General features: G+C 42.2%; 1 protein-coding gene and 1 long non-coding RNA gene across 2 annotated transcripts in view; both read right to left on the reverse strand.

Annotated features, from left to right (window-relative positions):
• LOC311044173 (uncharacterized protein) overlaps window positions 1-2,228 on the reverse strand; it is a gene marked incomplete at both ends in the record, with an annotated part of 70,945 nt that extends 68,717 nt beyond the window's left edge. Inside the window, 4 exons of the mRNA XM_084055592.1 lie at window positions 372-607; window positions 753-827; window positions 946-1,158; window positions 2,217-2,228. Of these exons, the coding sequence (XP_083911718.1) occupies window positions 372-607; window positions 753-827; window positions 946-1,158; window positions 2,217-2,228 (536 nt within the window). The remainder of the gene's footprint in view (window positions 1-371; window positions 608-752; window positions 828-945; window positions 1,159-2,216) is intronic.
• A 2,894-nt stretch (window positions 2,229-5,122) lies between these two features.
• Window positions 5,123-5,717, reverse strand: LOC311043789. Its single transcript, XR_014600647.1, has 3 exons — window positions 5,612-5,717; window positions 5,300-5,393; window positions 5,123-5,206 (listed from the first exon to the last, which is right to left on the reverse strand). It is a non-coding gene; the product is annotated as an uncharacterized lncRNA (long non-coding RNA).
• Between the last annotated feature and the right edge of the window lie 15,460 nt (window positions 5,718-21,177).

Genomic DNA, 21,177 nt, shown 5'->3' on the forward strand with positions numbered 1-21,177 from the left:
CTTTCCTTTTGTAATCTTTGTGTCCTGCCTTGCTTGGGTCACTTGTTTAAGGCTACAATCAACAATTCCAGTTATTACTCAATCAATATTTGCTATCTCGCATGTAATATTCAAAGAAACGTTTTGAGTTAATCCATAAATAAACGTTGCCCTTTTGTTGATTTCCATTATTTTGTGTTGTGTTGGGTTGAATGTGAAAGGAAACAGAAGTCCACTAACACCACCGGCACTCTTAATTAAACTAGCTCGGCTCATCCAGGAAAATCTGGGACTTTGGTCAAGACTAGCCTGCACAACATAATTGGAAAGACATGGACGCTGGACTGTACATGCATCTACTCACTGTATGAAAGAATATGAATTGTACTTACAACACTTGGTGGAAGGCATACTTGATTTGGTCAGGGAGTTGCCCATGGGGTAAGAATCTCTGTAATAGTGGCGTTACAACATGGTTGAACCAATCCTCCACATTTGTCACATCAAACTCTTCCATTGGTTGGGCTATGGACGTATTATGTGGCGTGTACATGCCAGCCAGCTCAGCTAGGGTCCAGTTCAGCAGGGTCTGGGTCAGAGTCATGCTTCCGATCTCGGATACATTTCTCTGGAGAGCAACAGATAGATAGGAATGTCAGGGTCATGTCAGGTTAGCAGATGTAATATGCATAATCATAATAAACTAGTCATATGAAAAAAAGTAATTGGCTTCTCATATATGCATATAGTATATGTATGTACGCTGTATGTACCTCACGTGTGAGAGACACAAACTCACTGACGAGGCTCCCAACAGGTCTAAAAGCTCCCATCAACCCATTCACCACCTGCAAGTGTTTCAAAAAGAACAAAATAATATTGTTTAAGGTTATGAAGATTACCATCAACAATCTGGTAAAAGATTAATTGGATGAAAGAAATGTATAATATTTAAAGCTATGCAACCTCTCTGAAGCTATTCTGTGGTGGTGATGGTGGTGAGTAGGGGCTATGTGAGGTGTATGTGTATCCGGGGGTGGAGGTGGGGGTGGGCCCAGGACCACCGGTCATCAAGCTGTGGAAGACCAGGCTGAGGGTCCCGTTGTCCAGGCCTGCAACCTCAGGCCTCAGTAGCAGCTCAGCCTTCTGTTCTGGAGACAGCAGGTGAAGAACCTCCAACTGCAACCCGTAAGACACGGAGAGAAGGAAGGTCAATTCATAGACAGTGTAGGGGAAGTTACTTTTAATTATTACACATGGCTTTCAATTAAAAGTAATCATCGTCTTCACTTGGACCACAATAACAAAGGGTGGGTGTAAAAATGTATCTGTCACCCCCCAGACGTTACGTTTCGCGTCCGGAGGAGCAAGCCAGTAATTCAAACTATACTGTTGACGTTTAATTGTTTTGTTTTAGTTTTTTTTTATCCCAAGAGAACAGTCGAATAATGACAGTTACAAAAATATAAGCCTGTATTTGGCCTCCCAAAAGATGCATAACAAAGAGGCATCAAATAGAACAAATAGACCAATTCCAATATTTATTTTGTGAACGTGAACACAGCTTCTGAACCATTCCTTAGCTCCATGGTTACTGAACTAAATATTGGACCCAATTGTCACAAGACACACAATATGTACAAGATTTTCATACTAAAATTGCTTTTTTTAGAGACACAAATGAGGAGGAAATCAACTTTGTTATTGACTTTTCTCTATCCCAGCAACACACTCTCGCGAGATTTGGGAAGATATCTGAAGGGTCCATCTGCAGTCTGACGGACAAGACATAGAGGGCGCTGTCCCTTATTTTTTTTTAACTCTATGCTCTTCATCAATCATTATGGACATATTAAACATTAAATTAAACGTGTGTTCCAATGCTCAATAATATAATTTTCCATTATTAACAGTCTTGGTTGATGGGGTATGATTTGGGAATCAGGACATTTTGCTAAACATTCGTGGTGAAATATATACCATATAAATAAAAGGCCCTGTTACAATGTTGAGCACCTTATTGTTCTGATCTGAGATATTGTGAGGAGACAATACCCTGTGTATATAGAGTAAATGGCATATCTGCTATTTGCAAACAAGTTGTACATACTCAGAAGACATTTCACGTTTTCCTTATATTATGATGTCATGTTTTGTGAGTATAAGATTCAGCACCTATTTTCCCCAGCCTGATAATAGATATTAAATACCTTGTAATGTACTTGGGAATGTCTCACCATATAATACATGTGGAACCATTACGATACTAGTCGACCTGGCTAGTAGCTGGGTTGAAGCCATACCATTTTGTATATTGTAAAATAGATACTCCCCAGCATATCAGGCACATCAATGTTACTGAATGGCATCAATACCACAATGAAAAACTATTGTTTAGCCTACATTGTGACAGACTTGTCATCACCAGGCAGGAGTTTTGGATAAGCTCTAATGTCCATGGAGATTGCTTCACAATTTTACACACAGTAGAGGGATTGAAGTCCATTCCATCCAGCAGGCAGAGATTATAGTCTGACAAAAATTTCAATTACAAGCTTTGACTCTTGCATGGATCAAACCGTTAAGTGTATAAGTTGGTCAAATAAATGAAAACACCAGATTGTAGAAGGCAAAAATTATTGTCAGTTAAACAAACAACTTTTGTGTATTATGTTCATATGTGTATGAGCTTAGGCATTAATGAGAGGTTACATTCCAAAGTTTCACTTTTTGTTCAGCTTTAGTAGTGAAGAACCCTTCTGATCGTGAATAGTAATTCCCCCCCAAAAAAACACACATCTGTATTCATTGTAAATGTTAAATACATGTGACTAAATACATTACCAAACATATAGATTCACTTTTCAACCACATGGTAAAAAGAATAATAAGTAGAGACAAAGCAGAGCAGATATAGTTTAAACTATTTATTAACATAATTGTATTATTGGTACCTTTACTGTAAGCAACACCATCAATATATTTGGTATAATGTCCTATCAATTATTGTTATTATAGTTGTTGTTTGATAAAGAGCTGGTGAGACATGGAGACTCATGTTACTGAACAAACACTCTATAGCAATGAGTACTATCAGAATATAGAGCTAATTTAACACTTATTTTAACAAAAGAAAATCACTTACCCTACCTTTAACACTTGTTATTTTATATTTTTAGTGAAAACAGCATGTTATAGGCCAACAGTGCTCTTATTTTACATTCCACAGACCAGAAGACACTTACTTTTCCATAACTTGCCAAAGCGCTCTTATTTTGAAGTTCATCGACCTGAAGTCAAGGGTTTACGTTCGTCCAATCTCGGAACCCAGAGTACAACTGAAAAGGAAAAACAGCGACCTCTGCTGTTCGTTCCTCCTCAGTTACACTCTGGGACAATGCCGACAAAGCACAAGTGCGCAAGGAAACAGGGGTTTAAGTCTGCCTTCACCGCTCCACTTCCGGGTGGTGCGACTACATTTTCATTCCCACTAACAATATTTCTACACGGAACACTAACACCAATTCTCCCAGAGAACATGGATTGTTTTGGTTATAAGCCCACTTGTTTCTATGATGAAAGAGTAAGTTCAAATGTGAATATCTTTCCGTGGTTTTGTCTGCTCCGCGGACGCTATTGTTAAATTAGTTTCGGTTAGTTTCCAGCAGGGAAGATCGACGGACACGTGAATCCCGCCCACTACATTTTATTGGGTAAAGTTGCTTCCTGATCTGAAGGCACGCCCACTCCCACACAGTGTGTACACGTTCTGACGAACCTTCAGGACAGATTCCAACGCAGTGCAGAATCTGTTCTTGAGAGATTAACGTTCGTCTGACTTGACAAGTGTTAAGCTTTGACGGAGGTACTGGGCTTGCGCTGCCGTTTTGAACTGATACTGACATAAGGAAGGCTTTACAAGCTGCTTCTTGTATTTTTACACGTCAGTTAGAGACAAGTAGGGAACTGCAGCACATGTGACAAAAGTCAGCGGGTGTTTTTGTTTTATATCGCGGGTGGGATGCAAGCAGCCATGCGCGTCATCAACTCCACTTTCTCACAAACGTATCTCTTCACACTTGATTCCAAACGTGATTTTGCAACCCGGTGATTTATAACTAGTTGCGTGCCCGTGTCTTCAGTATTATGTGAGCTTGTAGATTAGCTGTTTTCGCCGTGTCGCAGGTTCAGTGTGTGTGTGGGAGAGAGGGAGAGGGGGAGACAGAGCGCTCTGGCCACGCTCAAGTGTCTAAAGACGGATATCTCGTGTTGTGTTTTATACCAAACAAAAAACGGTTGCATCCCCACTCAAAATGCGCACCTGCCCGTCGGGCAACCAGATAGCACACTTCACCTGCCCTACCATTTTATTTACCTGCCCCGGGCAGTCGGGCAGGCGTTGGTGTCAACCCCTGGGTGACTTACAAGGGATTGCACGTTTGTCAATCACAATGAAGTACTTGTGAATCACACTCTTCTGGGTACCCACAGCAAGCAGATAGGGTTGAAGGCTCTCTGTGATGCTGTCCAGATGCCCCTGGACACTGGTCCCAGTCTGTGAAAAGAGAACTTTATTAGTCTTGCTATTAAAATTAGTCACCGTTTGCAAACAGTTTAGAGCCGGATCGCAATGAGATGTTTTGGTCACGATTAGGTAGCCTCCAGAATCACTTTTATTGCCGCAATATGCAAGATGAACCATAAGGACATTTTCTGCTGTATAATTTATATTCTGCAAAATGTAAAGGACCCCCCAAAATGATATGAATTTGGCCGCGGACCCCCGTCTCAAAATATTTTGTTCCATGGACCCCCAGAAGCAAAGATTTGAGTTATTGTTCGCTTTAAAAGAATATATATTATTATTTTCAAAAAATAGCAGATCTTTTACTATAAGGATCCATCTTCACAGTTGCTAGACAGTGGACTGGGGGAAACATGACATGTTGCACTGGTTCTTCCTGTGTGTGTGTGTGTGTGTGTGTGTGTGTGTGTGTGTGTGTGTGTGTGTGTGTGTGTGTGTGTGTGTGTGTGTGTGTGTGTGTGTGTGTGTGTGTGTGTGTGAACATGTGACTTCCCCCTTAAATTCTAACTACAATCAAAATCACACACCCGTCAGTGGCTGAACATTTCTGCTCTTTTTTTGTCCCTCTGATGCTTCTTTTTGAAGTGATTTCACTCGCCATGCCAGAAACCCACTCCCATCTACTGGACTGTAATACTGTTCCTAAAACACAAGAAGAAAAGAGGGGGGGAAAGTGTCATTTGGTTTTAATGAGCATGTGTAAATGTGCGTTAGACTGGTGTTTTATGTACTTACATAGCCCAAATTTCCCTGGGGATCGGCCAGGTATGGGAATAAGGCAGTGATGCCCTGTGCATAGTCCTCTTTAACACGCCTTGAAGGACTCGTCCTACAGAGTACACACACACACACACACACACACACACACACACACACACACACACACACACACACACACACACACACACACACACACACACACACACGTATGAGATCCAAACAAAAGTATTGCTGTGCCGCTGCCTTCTGCAAAAAGGAGGATTTTGGCCTGCACCAAGTACAACCAAAATTGTGTATTGGGTGCATAATTTTTAGATGACAACATACCCATGTTCACTTGCCATGTGTGCAACCAATATCTTCACCATGTCGCGTCTTCTGGTATCCGTTAGGCTTTTTGTCCGAGCATACTCGGTAATGATCCTCTCTCCGCCAGGTCTGTCCTTCAGAATTTTTTCAACCATCTAAGTGGAAGTAAAAAAAAAGGGAGGGGAAACACAGGCATAGACAGTAATATTTTAAAGCACTGGTCCTACAGGCCACTACATTTGGTGGCCAAGTATATTTAAGGTGACGAAAATGTAAACCATGACCGCCCCCCCCAAAAAAGCAACGCTTACCTGAGCGAGACGAGTCAGGTCAGCTCTGTTTCTTGGAGCAGGACTGATGGTGTCATCCGAGTCCCCGTCATTGTCTGCACCAGAGCTGAGAAAGGAGCTGCTGCTGCTGGCAATGGAATTGCTTGCAGAGGGGCTCACTGAATCTAGCAATAATGTTGACATAACACGTGTGATTAGCAAGAGAGGAATGTTTGTGGCAAGTGTAATGTAAAAAGCTCACATTAGATACGGAAGGATCCACACACCAACAAAGTTCTTCCTCAGACACTTTCTCTCTTTTACTTACATTGGGCGTATAGAAACAAAGATCATTTCAAAGTACAAAAATATACCTGTGTGACATTTTAGGTTAGCCAGGACTGTATGGATGAGGCTATAAGGCTCCATGTTGATAAGCAACAGAACTCACCTTCAGGATTTGGGTCTTGGGGTGAACACATCTCCAACACACCAAGGTCTGGTTTCTTTATAAAAAACTGAAACGCCTCCTCGTCAACTTCAGTGTTCAAGTCATCATAGACCTTTAAGTCTGAGGTACTAGGAATTTCAAATGTCTTGGCAACTGAAGACAAAACAAGATTGCACAAGCTTATTGATAAATCCGTTGTGCAATTGATTTAATTTGTATTAATGTGTCATAAAAATGGATTAAAATAGCCACAGAAAATTCAATCATATGAGGAAGATTGACAGCCCTACTGAAGACATTGAATCACTCTATCCTAAATAAAATGGATTGTGCCTTGTACTGTACACCCAGCATGTTGTTGCATATGACAGTGGTTCTCAATTTTTCATGTCAAGGACCCCCCAAATTGACAATTAGCCCACAGCCCCCCATTTGAAAAGATATGCCAGGGACCCCCATAATAATAAGACTTTTACGGCTCTAGCAGTGATTCTCACCCTTTTAATGGACCCCCATTTAATGGCATGTCTATCTCTGGGACCCCAATTTATATTGTAAAATCAATGTTAAGACAGTGTAAAAATGGAACCAAATGGACCCCAATAATTTGTACACCATCAATGGCATAGGGCATGCTGTGGAACAATGTTTCACTCACCACACTCCAGAAATGATGTAAAAGACAGTGGTCCCTCAAAGCAGATGTATTTCTGCCGGTCAAGATGTTTCACACGTACAGCATGCATGCTTTGATGGAGAAAACATAATAATGTTACAACTCATGCAGTATGAGGAGTGTTACAATTAGAAACTATTACAAAAGCACTATCTACAGGCAGGCTATCTAGCAGTGGTGTAAAGTAACAAAGTACATTTACTTAAGTATTGTACTTAAGTAAAATTTTTAGGTATTTGTACTTTACTTGAGTATTTCAAATATACTATTGTAATTACTTTTACTCCACTACATCTCAGAGGCAAATATTGTACTTTTACTCCACTACAATTATTTGAAAGCCATTTTAGCCGTACTTTATAAATATGCTACTTGAAAATAGCAGATCTACAAGCTCATGAGCTTGTAGATCTGCTATTTTTCAAACATTCTAGTACTTTAAGTATATTTTATGTTTGAAGTTTAAACACAGAAACACGAGGAGACAAAGAGATGTTGAGCTCTCTCAGATGCCTCACCTGTCTTTAGCGACTTCTTTCTTCTCCTTCTCCTTGTCCTCTTCCTTGCCCTTGTCTTTGTCCTGGTCAGTGATGATGTCCGACACCAGTTTGAGGGCACGTTCTGTGATGGACACAATCTTCTGGATAGCTTGGAGTTCATCCTCTGAGGGATAAATGGCTGCATGCTTGGTCATTACGTAGCCATCGTCTGAAGAGTCGGGGCGACGAGGCGGCTAAAAGAGAAATGGTGGAAAGAAAACTATTCATTCACAGGACAAGAAAGGAATCGCAATGAGGTTTCAATTTAGTTCATGTAAGAGTATTCCAAAGAGTTACTATTCTCAGTAGGCAATTCTGTAACCAATTACTTTTTAATGACAAAGACATAGTTCTGCAACGAGTTACTTGATTAACAGAACGCAAAACTGCATTCAAATAGTAAAAAATCACACCCAGTGTGAAGTGGGCGGTGTGTGGTCATCACAACTTGACTCACTTTAAAAAAAGGATAAATGACTTTTTTTAAAGTCCATACTGCTATTCATAGGGCTGCACATGTGTCATGTGTTTCGCTAGCCAATCACAGTCCTGAATTTGCAAAGTCAGCCAATCACATTACAGTTAGTGGTGATGACACTAGCTGTAATGTGATTGGCTGATATGAAAAAAGTATCGATTTGCATTAACAATGGAAGGGTTAGGGGGTACACAAATGTTTTGGTCGGTGTCCAAAACTCACTTATAGGGGGCGGCTACACCGCCCCAAAAATCACACCCAGTGTGAAGTGGGCGGTGTGTGGTCATCACAACATGACTCACTTAAAAAAAAGGATAAATGACTTTTTTGAAAGTCCATACTGCTATTCATAGGGCTACATGTGTCATGTGTTTCGCTAGCCAATCACAGTCCTGAATTTGCAAAGTCAGCCAATCACATTACAGCTAGTGGTGATGACACTTGCTGTAATGTGATTGGCTGACTTTGCAAAAGTATCGATTTGCATTAACAATGGAAGGGTTAGGGGTGTAGACTGCGTTGTAGACTATTGGCCAATCACGGTGCAGGATTGGTCAGTGTCCAAAACTCACCTATAGGGGGTTCAATGTTACACCGCCCCAAAAATCACACCCAGTGTGAAGTGGGAGGTGTGGTCATCACAGTGGTCATCACAGTGATGGAAGCTCACTTTTAAAAAAAAAGTTTTTTTTTAAAGTGCATAGTCCTATTTATAGGTTATTAATTTCATCATGTGTCTCGCTAGCCAATCACAGTGCTGAATAGAGTCAGTGGGGGTGTCCAGGGGCCACCCATTGTGGGTGGAAGGGGTGTACAATGGGTGGCCAATCACAGTGCAGGGTTTGGGGGGTACAATGGGTGGCCAATCACAGTTCAGCAAATGTCAATGTCCCAACCTCACATATAGGGACGGCTACACCGCCCAAACATTCAGAGGACCCAGGACCTACCACAGGTCCCTGAGGCTGAGGGATGGGCATGCCAGGCCGGACCCCCAAGAGACCGGGCGGCCCAGGGGGCCCCTGAGGATAGCCTCCGTCGGGCATACGGCGTCTGTCATCCCAGTGGTGCTCTTCTTCCTGGAAAGTTTCAGCAGTTTGGGGAAGAAAAAAAAAACAGTGACCTGGGAGTTCAGCAGATTAGACATGGATAATGTCCACTGATGAACCACTTAAACCCTATATACTTAGTCGACTGGGATCACCCAGCGGTCTATACTTGGTTCCCTCCCGTTTTCCCCTCTACATCAAATCTCCGTGGAAAATACATCTGCACTATTTTCGGCAGATGTTTTCCCCAGAATGGAGACGCAAGTTAAAAAAACAAAAAAACATCATCTGGTCATCAAAGACCTCATCGTACCTCATTTCCATTCTCCAGTGCTCCTCTTCCTCTCTCCTCCTCCAGAACTCTTCTTTCTGCATCTGCTTCCTCATCTTCTCCTCCTGAATCTTACGGGCACGGATGCTAGGCTTCACCTCCACCTGAAGGTCAGGGTTCACCTTTTTCTAAAAGACCAGGTGAAGAGGAAATGTCAGGACAGATGACGGCATGATCAACTTATGACTTATTGTTTAACCATTCAAAATAGTTCAGTCTAGTGTCCTGGGTCGTGTAGATTACTCGCTTCGGTCTAAAAACATGTCATGCTAAAAATAACGTTGTCCCAGCTAAAACATGACTTGAAGATCAGTTCTTATCAGCAACGACATCAGCCAAAGATAATAAACTGCTCACAAAATGTAAGGAAACTTGAATTTGGGCCATTATATCTCCCCTTTACTAATACCAATCAGTAAAGTGTTATATGTCATTTTTATCAGTGATTAGTCACCTTTACAACGAGGTACAGCTTGTAAGCATCGGGCATTCATGGATTGAGCAACACAGGCAAACGTGTGGGTAGCACCGAGCAAAAATGTGCCAAAATGGCCTGTTAGACTTTTCTGGTGGAATTCACTCTCGTTTTGTCACTGCTCAGTTGGTATTCACCTTTGTTGCTTGGAGCATTTAAGATTGCACTCTCCCACAGTACTAAGGACAAAATGATAAGAATGTTGGCCATACACTTCACTAATTTTACGCTCAGTTTCAGGGTCCTCAGTAGCGTGTGGAAGATCCATATGCAGCCACAACACCTTCGCACCTCCTCCTCATGCTGGAGCCAGTGGCGGTCCCATACCTTCAGAATATGGGACCTAATGCCATCCTCCAGGATGACAACGCTCGGCCCGACAGAGCCAGGATCATCGGAGAGTACCTCCAGAATTTGGGAGTGGAGAGGATGGAATGGCCTGCCGTGAGTCCAGACCTCAACCCAATTGAACATTTGTGGGATCAACTTGGGCGTGCTGTACGTCTTAGCGTGACCAACAGAACCACATTGGCTGACTTGCAACATATCCTCATTGAGGAATGGGATGCCATCCCACAGCAGAAAGTGGCCAGGTTGGTGACCAGCATGAGGAGGAGGTGCGAAGCTGTTGTGGCTGCATATTGATCTTCCACACGCTACTGAGGACCCTGAAACTGAGTGTAAAATTTGTGAAGTGTATGGCCAACATGTTTCTTTTTCTTATCATTTTGTCCTTAGTACTGTGGGAGAGTGCAATCTTAAATGCTCCAAGCAACAAAGGTGAATACCAACTGAACAGTGACAAAACGAGAGTGAATTCCACCAGAAAAGTCTAACAGGCCATTTTGGCACATTTTTGCTCGGCGCTACCCACACGTTTGCCTGTGTTGCTCAATCCATGAATGCCCGATGCTTACAAGCTGTACCTTGTTGTAAAGGTGACTAATCACCGATAAAAATGATATATAACACTTTACTGATTGGTATTAGTAAAGGGGAGATATAATGGCCCAAATTCAAGTTTCCTTACATTTTGTGAGCGGTTTACATTAGGAATAATAACACTTGTGCCTGCACCTATGAAAATGTACCAACCTTGTACTGCAGTCGATGCCTCCTTCCCTTCAGATGCATCTCCTTCGCGTTGGGATGGTTGAAACTGCATTCACACAGCTTGCAGTGGAAGCGGATGACTTTGCCTTCATCGTTGCGGACCTAAGGAGATGGGTAACACAAAATGTTCAATTCCCTCTATAGCAGTGGTTTTTAACTTGAACTCTTATAGGATCCAACAGCATGGCTCCAATGTGGAGTTAATTCTGTGTAGCGCGCATGCAAAGTTTAGCACTGATCGGTCCTGTGGTTTGTGACACACAGACCCTCTCATAGACAGGTAGGGTATGGCCGAGCAACGCTGTAAAAATACAATTGTACGGCAGACTCAGAGCCAGTCTTCATTTTAACTCTTTTATACTTGTGTTTGATGGAGTGCAATATAGAACGATTACATCCCCACATCCACAGCACTGGCCTTCCCCTCTGGTTCATGGCCAGTGGGGTTTGTTAAACAAAAAACAGCTGTCTCCCTATTTGGGCTGCTGCAGTTGTGCACACTTTTTTGCCTTACTAAAAAAAAGGACAATTTATTCTCACAAAAATAACTGATCTACAAGCTAACAATGTGTCGTGATGCGACGTGTTAGCATGTAGATCAGTTATTTTTGGCAAGCAACACCCAAGTGAACTGTCAGAATACCTCTTCAACGTAGTCGTGTCCAACAGGCTGCACGTCGTTCTGCAGTGCAGCTAGCGCCGCCGCAGTCAGCCAATCAGAGATATCATTCTTGGTCTCTGGGGCAGCCATGGAGGGTGGCGTTGGCTTGGATATCTCCGCCGCCTTCATCTCATCCGCTTTCGCCGTGGTCTGCAGTTTGTTTCCTCCTGCAAGGGGCGAAGGGGGAGGTAGGGTTCTTTAGTCTCAGACCATTGCTATTGGGCACAAACCCTCTTCCAATATTTCATAAATTGCCTATTTAGTGGCGAAAATAGGCGATGCAAGGTGTTGTGAGTTTGCAGATGGCATTGGATGAAGTGAACAGCCAAAAATACGATAAAACCCGAAATTGTGTCTCCTAATGACTTCATCCTTACTGCTCCAAAAGACCACAGCTAGAGAAGTTATTATTTGTAGCAGGGCCTTATTTTTCAATCAAAAGTTACCGTAAACTTACCATAGACATTAGTGAACACCCAACCTCTAATCGTAAATACACACAAAAAATGAATTGATTAACCGATAAGAATTTGCAAATAAAATTTTTGATCATGCAAAAACAAACAAAACATCACTATTAACACACAATCCCATTCAAAGATTCTTAGTATTGGTTTACTTAAAACTGTGACATTCCATTTTACATTTTACTGAGGAGTCACTAGTCCACAGATGCTTTGACTAATGGACAGCATACAAATGCAATAAATCACAATAATTTAAAAAAAAAAGGAAAACAATGACCGTTTCCATTTGCAAGGGCCAGGAGTGAACTAATGGCCATTTGACTGCATGGTTAAACTAGGTTATACACTTGTTATTCTACAAGGCACAGAACTTCAAGAAATGTTAGGTTTGGAAACGCACGCCTGGTCGCCGTCCATCACTACACAAGTTGGCAGAGACTTATCCAGACATTGACATGCAGCCTTTGAGTGCAAAGCACGCTCTGTGAAACCAGCTTCACTCTTTATTAGTGATGAGTCTTTGAACCACTTTCAACCTGGTGTCCCTATTTTGGGCACGTCATTATAGGTGCAAATTGTCAAAACAAAAATGTTTCATCATTTTTAAAGTGAAAATGGAAGTCGTTTTCTTTATTCATTGTGTGATAAGTACATAGGGGTTCAATGACTTAAACCCTATATACTTAGATGGGTGTGCAAGGGGTCTGTAATTGGCCCCGCCCTTTTCTATCACTCATCAATCTCTGCCGATCTACAAGCTCACACAATGCCTCGTGACGTGTAGTGAGACGATTTTTGTTTACACTGAATGTTTGCCTATTACGACAAGCCCCGAATAGGGACGCTAGGATTCATGTGGTTGAACTGGTTAAATGCAGAGCTATACTAATCAAACAGGAATACAGCAAAAACACAGTACAGAGCATAATGGCAACAAGGTGAAGAATGAAGTCATTGTCAAATACCGACAATACTGACCGACAGAGTTCATCTTGGGGGCGGAGGCCTTCTTGACGGGGGCGGGGTGGAGTTGGCAGACGACAGACTGTTGCCGAGCCCCCCCCCCCCCCCCCCCCGCCACCGCTCACTATGTTGACCGGCTTCAGGTAGGAGGAGTTGTGGGTGTGGAGGCAGAAGCATTGGAGGAGGAGGTGCCCATGGACAGGGACGAAGAGGTGGTGCTGGAGCTGCCCAGGCCAGAGGAGGGGGTCTTGCTGGGGGCGGCCGTGGTGGAGGAGGAGGTCTGGGTGACCACGCTGGGCTCCGTGGAAGGGATGGGTTTCGCCAGCTTGGTGTGAAGCTTCACCACCTGGGGAACGGAGCAGAGCAACACGTTTGAGGGTTTGTTGTAAAAAGCAGCTGTTCAAACCCTTTTCTAAATCAGTGGTTCTCAAAGACATTTATTAGCCCACGGACCCCCATTTCAAAAGATATACCAGGGACCCCCATAAGAGAAGATGTTTTACGGCTCTAGCAGTGATTCTCAACCATTTTAATTTCAAGGACCACCAATTTGACATGCATTAGGGCTACGGACCCCCATTTAATGGCATTTCTATCACTTGGACCGCAATTTATATTGTAAAATCTATGTCAATGTAACTCTGAGAGTGTACAAATGGAACCAAATGGACCCGTTAGGGTCCATTTGGTTCAATTTGTACACTCTCAGAGTTACAGACCCATAAGGGTCCATTTGGTGCCTAATCTATCATTTAGCTGGGGACCCCCTGGAACTCCCTCAAGGACCCCTGGGGGTCCCCGGACCCCACTTTGAGAACCAATGTTCTAAATGACATTGTGTATTGTAACGACATGTATGTTTACGACACTGCATTTTGTTAACTAACACCACTAAACTAAAAGCCTATCCATCCATCCAACATATCACTGTTTATTTGCCATCCTAGGCAGCATGATAGCAAAGCCATGTTCAGCCATTGCTTGAGCATCATGCAAATTGCTGTGGCATTGATTGATTGAATTCTTTATCAGCGGTTTGCAAAAAGTACAGAGGCACAGTAAGGCCTACACAATAATGCTAAAAGGATAACACAAAAATCCCTGAGGGCTTGTTTCCATTGTGGTCCTGCGTATTCAATTCATAAAGGCCGAGTTCTGTAGGTGGACACATGTTTTTTTTTCTAAAATGAAATTATAGCTATTCAATAAAGGCTTTACCTTCAAGAAGGATTGCCCCTTTTCTTTTCAATTGAAATTTAAAAAAATAAATTGTACATCATGCTGAATATCAGTATTGTGGTAAGATCTAAAAACACTGCAGCATGATTTAATACCACAACACAGTCACAGACAAACGTTGGTAATCATTCCAGCATGCGTCAGTACGGCCAATGCTCTCATATCATAAATCTCATATTTGGAAACACACATGTTGACATCTTTGCTTTAATTGCCAAAACACGTCAAAGCTAAAGTTCCCCTTATGACTTATGAAGCTGTAAAAGGATTGGCTTATGTCTTTATTAAACCAGATATGCAAATATGTTCTGTTTTTTTTTTGTCCTTCCAAACACCTGAACCAAGCATAGAACTTGCGTAGTGGTCATATATGCATACATCTGTGCCAAATATACACATACAAATTTGTATGGGTCACGCGAGTAAATATGTTTATTTTGTGTTTCCTAACTTCCTCATTTTTTTATTATATGGTAGCCAAAGTGCCGGTCATGTTGTGTAAACCATTGGTTCTCAAAGTGGGGTCCGGGGACCCCCAGGGGTACTTGAGGGTGTTCCAGGGGGTACCCAGCAAAATGTGTAAATATAGCATCAGAATAATTATGACCTTTTATACTTTGGCTATTCAAAAATAGCAGATATACAAGCTCATAGCGCGGCACCGAGTGCCACGCTATGAGCTTGTAGATCTGCTATTTTTGAAAAATGTTGAAAATTTGTGCAAATCTTTGAATATATATATTTTTAAGCGAACATTTGTAACTCAAATCTTTGCTTCTGGGGGTCCCTGTAACAAAATGTTTTTGGATGGGGGTCCGCGGCCAAATACATATAATTTTGGGGGTCCTTGACATGAAAACGTTTGAGAACCATTGGTGTAAACACTTAGTGTTTAAGATCGCCCTAAGGAAAGAATATTTCCATCTTCCCTTCAATCTGCGACATAATATTAAATGAATAACTGTAATAAGCCTGATGCAGGGAAAAACAAATCAGGGTAGGCTATAACAGTAATAGACGAAAAGAGAAATAGCAGTATTGCTTCATTTGACCAAGAAATAAATAATCGGTAATTGGATATCGGCCAAAATCGTGCATCCTTAAAATCCTTGCTAAATGAAAAAGCAAAGAATAAAGAAGAGGGGATTTATTTACGGCATTCAGCTGCTTTGTGATAACTGAAGCATCTGGACACCAGATATAAAAAGCACAGTATGTACTGAATCAGACAGCTTCTTTCAATCTGTCTTCTGACTGGAAAAGCACTACTTCTTAAATCAAGTCTAACACTGGCATGAAGCAACCAATAGATTACATCGTGATCCCTGCCCACTTTACACAATTCTGTCCTTCTAAGTTGGAGCAGGAAGGGACAAATATTTAGACTAAAATAAAGTCTTGATGTGGCCATAGATTTGCAAGTAAGTCAGGTCAGTGTTCTAGTTAACCAAAGTTATTCATGGATATAAATGTGAATATTAATTCCTATTCATGAACATTTTATAAAACCTATTTGCCTACAATTTTGAGGTATTTCTACTTTACTTGAGTACTTCCAATTTCCAATACTTTTACTTCTACTCCACTACATCTCAGAGGCAAATATTGTACTTTTACTCCACTACAATTATTTGAAAACTTTAGTTACTAGTTACTTTTAAGATATAAAGTATTACATTATAAAACATACCTTAACCACTTTAGCCTTATTTTATACATAGTCTATTTGAAAATAGCCGATCTACAAGCTCACAACGCGTCGCAGCGCGACGCGTTGTGAGCTTGTAGATCTGCTATTTTCTACATGTGCGACAGTGAAACGTGTCTGGGCGGAAACAATTGCTTGACAGTTTGGTTCCGCATCGACAGTTTCTCCACAATTTAGAGACAAATGTGGACACATAATCATAAATATGATGATCCTAATACACAATTGAGAGTGGCGCGCATGCGCGACCGACACGGTACGACCGACCGTGTACCGTCTACTCTCATTACGGTCCTTTTCAACCCCAAAACAAGCCCCAAAAGAAGCGCGACCATCCGCTTACAATAAGCGGACATGGCAGTTGTTGCCAGGTTCAGAGAAACAAGCAACCAGGTTAATGAAAACAACCGCAAAACCGCGTCGTCCTGTAACATTAGTCAACCCAGTACAATGCTGCTCGGTGCAGATAAACACTTGTTGAACCAAACAGTGCGTCAAATGAATGTCTATTTACTGCTAGTAAAACAGTCACATTACAACAGCATCTCCTTCTAGCGTTAAACTCGTGTTACTCTATACCAGTGGTTCTCAAACTTTTTCATGTCAAGGACCCCCAAATAGACGCTTATTACCCCACGGACCCCCATTTGAAAAGTTAAGCCAGGGACCCCAATAAGAGAAGGTTTTTACGGCTCTCTAGCAGTGATTCTCAACCATTTTAACTTCAAAGGACCCCCAGTTTGACATCCATTAGGCTATTGACCCCCATTTAATGGCATTTATATCTCTGGGACCCCAATTTATATTGTAAAATCAATGTTAATTTAATTCTGAGAGTGTCCAAATGGAACCAAATGGACCCGTTAGGGTCCATTTGGTTCCATTTGGACACTCAGAGTTACAGACCCATAAGGGTCCATTTGGTTCCTATCCATCATTTAGCTGGGGACCCCCTGGAACCCCCTCAAGTACCCCTGGGGGTCCCCGGACCCCACTTTGAGAACCAATGAGGTATATCACCACTTTTAACAGCCTGCTCAGGGACTACAGATGAAAGCTAGCTTCTGGCTAACTCTGGTTCATTACACGGATGTGAAAACCAACATGTTGATTAATGTGCACTGTGTCCCTGGTAAATACATAAACATGATAGCGATACTGTTGATAATGTAATCATTTAAAACGTCACTGCCATGCGGAAGTTGTAGGCATACGTTTATAGCCGTTAGCACTGGTTAGCCTAGGTTGTTTTTAACCCAGTTTTCAGAGGCTGTTTATGAAAACAAACCATAAACACCTGGGGCCTGAAACAAACGTAACCTGGCGTTTGCTCTTAATTCATTTAAGGCCCGTACATGTACATAAACGTTCACATTTCAAATATAAAGTTCTCACCTCACGGCCACGGATGTGACAATTCTGTTCGAGCCCTCAGAATTAACCGTATCTTCAGTATTGTTCAATAAAAAGCATTTTAATCCGATCGGTGGCTATTTTCTCAGCATGTCCGCCATGCTTTCAATTGCATTACCCATCGGTTGGTAGGTGTACTGCACTCTGATAGAGTGTGCCAGCTATGAGCAAATGGCCACCGATTGGATTAAGATGCGTTTTTATTGAACAATACGGAAGATACGGCTACTTCTGAGGGCCCGTACATAATTATAACATCCGTGGCCATGGGGTAAAAACTGTGTTTGAAATCTGAACGTTCATGTAGTCCAAAAAAGGCGGGAAAAAAATAAAAATAAAGTAATAAAGGCGGGGAAAAAGTATATATCAAGTAATATTACTCACCTCAAACAAAAGACGACGAAATGAAAGTAGATGAGTGATATATGAACCGAAATCAAGTAGAACAGTTTCCATAGTAATCAATCATCGACCGGAGAGACCTAGTATCGAGCGACCTAGCATCCGCTGTAAACCTTGAGAACTGAGCCGAGCTCTGCAAGAACGGGGGATTTAAGGGGCGGGACAAAACAACAAGGGCTGTGATTGGTCTGACAAGCAGACATGCGTACATGCAAGAGGGCATCCCCGGGAATGCCCTCTCGCGTGTACGCAAGCACAGCCCCCCCCCCCCCCCCCACACACACACACACACACACACACACACACACACACACACACACACACACACACGCTGTTACACGCACGCACATGCGCACGCACCCAAACAACTCTATGACGTGCACACACAAACACGACACGAACACGACACAAGCCCCGCCCCCCTTCCCCCCCCCCCCCCCCACACACACACACACACACACACACACACACACACACACACACACACACACACACACACACAAAACATACAAAAAGATAATAAATGAAGGCAGGAGGCACGCACATGCGCACGAACCAACAATAGATACATTTGTTTTCAATGCAAACGTCATTTCACTAATTTAAAAGTTAAAGAGAAGAAGTTAGCGAAATATATAACAGCAATAATAATAATAAATATAGCTGCAAGCAGCGATAATACGGGGCCAGTGAGAGAGAGAGAGAGAGAGAGAGAGAGAGAGAGACAGACAGACATGGAAACTGGAGAGAGAGAGAGAGAGAGTAATGGAAACTGGAGAGAGAGAGAGAGAGAGAGAGAGAGAGAGAGAGAGAGAGAGAGAGAGAGAGAGAGAGAGAGAGAGAGAGACATGGAAACTGGAGAGAGAGAGAGAGAGAGAGAGAGAGAGAGAGAGAGAGAGAGAGAGAGATGGAAACTGGAGAGAGAGAGAGAGAGAGAGAGAGAGAGAGAGAGAGAGACATGGAAACTGGAGAGAGAGAGAGATAGCAACGGAATAGATTGGAGAGAGAGAGAGAGAGAGAGAACATGGAAACTGGAGAGAGAGAGAGAGAGAGAGACATGGAAACGGAATAGATTGATGAGAGAGAGAGAGAGAGAGAGAGAGAGAGAGAGAGAGAGAGAGAGAGAGAGAGAGAGAGAGAGAGAGAGAGAGAGAGAGAGAGCGCCATGGAAACGGAATAGATTGAAGAGAGACATGGAAACGGAATAGATTGATGAGAGAGAGAGAGATGGAAACAGAATGGATTGATTGGACATCTCAACCTATTGCCATTAACAGGAATCGAACTCTCAACCTTCGGACTAATAGGCTGCAACACTACCTATAGTGCTATAGTCCTATTTTTGTCCAGGCTGATGTTGTCTGTTGAAGATCATAATCTCTTGCCTTCTGTCATGAACCAAGCCAACACTAAGATCACTCGTTCACAAACCATTTACCAATAGAGAAATTGTATGTCTCCTCGCAATCGAAAACAGTGAAAGCAGCCGATCTACAAGCTCAGAAACACGTTGCTATCTGAAAGGTTTTGAGATTGTAGATCGGCTATTTTCAGAATGAAGTATGTCATACGTTGAAAAACGTACTCTCAAATATGCATTTCAGGTTATCTTTACCATTTGCACATGTATTCATTGATACAGTCATGTTGTTTGCAATTCAACTTAAATGAAGTCTGCATCAAGTGAGGCTTGAACTGACGACCTTGAGATTGTGAGGCACTCATTTAAGGGAGACGCCATTGGACCAACAGACAAGGAACTGTGAAAAAGGAGATCACACAGATGATACAGTTTCACGCAAATAGCTGAAAAATCCTGGGTTTAAGTCTTTTTCAAACTGCTCAAAATTGCGGACAATCTAAGGGTGGAGCTTACTGGTCAAAGCGATAGATGTGTTCCTCATGAGTCAAGGCACAAGTGTAAGCAAGTTTCACGACTTTCGGCCAAACGAGGCATGACTTTTGCCTGTTTAAAGTTTGCATTTTCAAAAAATTGCTATTGGGCCCCCCTTTGGCCAATTGGAGTGAGATTGGTTTCAGTGATATTTGGAATGACTCTCGACATTACTGCAACGTTTCAAAGAAATGTGAGTCTTGCATGTATGTGTTAGGGGCAGATGAATAATTTTCATAAAACTGCAATTGTTAAAATCTATGGAATCCTGGGATTTTGGAGCAATCTGCACGAAACGTTTAACACTTGAACTTTGGACCTCTGCCGACATAATGATGGGAGCGGATTTTCCATAAGTGAAAAAATGCAGAAGTTAGGAGCCAATGGCTGTTTTTCATATAATTCAAAATGGTGGGCGATCTAAAGGTCAGAGGTCAAAAGTCAGACCACAAAGGTTGTCGGGCATGAAGAGACGCATGTGTGTATCGAAGTTTCATGGTTGTAGGTCAAACAGGGCATGAGTTGTACCTGTTCAAAGTTGGCACTTTCAATTGAGTGCTATAGCGCCACCCTTTGACGAATGAGTGTGAGAATTATTTCTTGGTAGTTTTTCATGAGCATCTACCATATGGCCGAGTTTCGTAAAAAGCGTATGCACGGTTAAGCCAGAACTGGCAAAAACAAGTATTTTTCAAACTGCTCAAAATTGCGGAAAATCTAAGGGCGGAGTTTAATGGTCAAAGCGATACGTGTGTTCCTCATGAGTCAAGGCACATGTGTAAGCAAGTTTCACGACTTTCGGCCAAACGAGGCATGACTTATGCCTGTTTAAAGTCTGCATTTTCAAAAAATTGCTATAGCGCCCCCCATTGGCCAATTGGAGTAAGATTGGTTTCAGTGATATTTGGAATGACCCTGTACATTTCTGCAAAGTTTCAAAGAAATGTGAGTCTGCATGTATGTTTTAGGCGCAGATGAATCATTTTCATAAAACTGCAATAGTTAAAATCTATGGAATCCTAGGATTTTGGAGCAATCTGCACGAAACGTTTAACACTTGAACTTTGGACCTCTGCCGACAACTTCTAGGCGGCGGATTTTCCATGAGTGAAAAAATGCAGAAGTTAGGAGCCAATGACTGTTTTTCATATAATTCAAAATGGTGGGAGATCTAAAGGTCAGAGGTCAAAAGTCAGAGGGTGAAAGTTGTTCAGCATGAGGAGACGCATATGTGTATCCAAGTTTCATGGCTGTAGGTCAAACAGGGCATGAGTTGTACCTGTTCAAAGTTGGCATTTTCAATTGAGTGCTATAGCGCCACCTTTGGACGAAAGATTGTGAGAATTATTTTTTGATCGTTTTTCATGACCATCTACCATATGGCCGAGTTTCGTAAAAAGCGACAGCACGGTTCAGCCAGAACTGCGAAAAGTGGCAGAAGAAGAAAAAGAAGAAG

This window comes from Gymnoscopelus microlampas, assembly GCF_963454915.1.
Source record: "Gymnoscopelus microlampas genome assembly, chromosome: 4".
In the NCBI taxonomy this organism is placed as follows: Eukaryota; Metazoa; Chordata; class Actinopteri; order Myctophiformes; family Myctophidae; genus Gymnoscopelus; species Gymnoscopelus microlampas.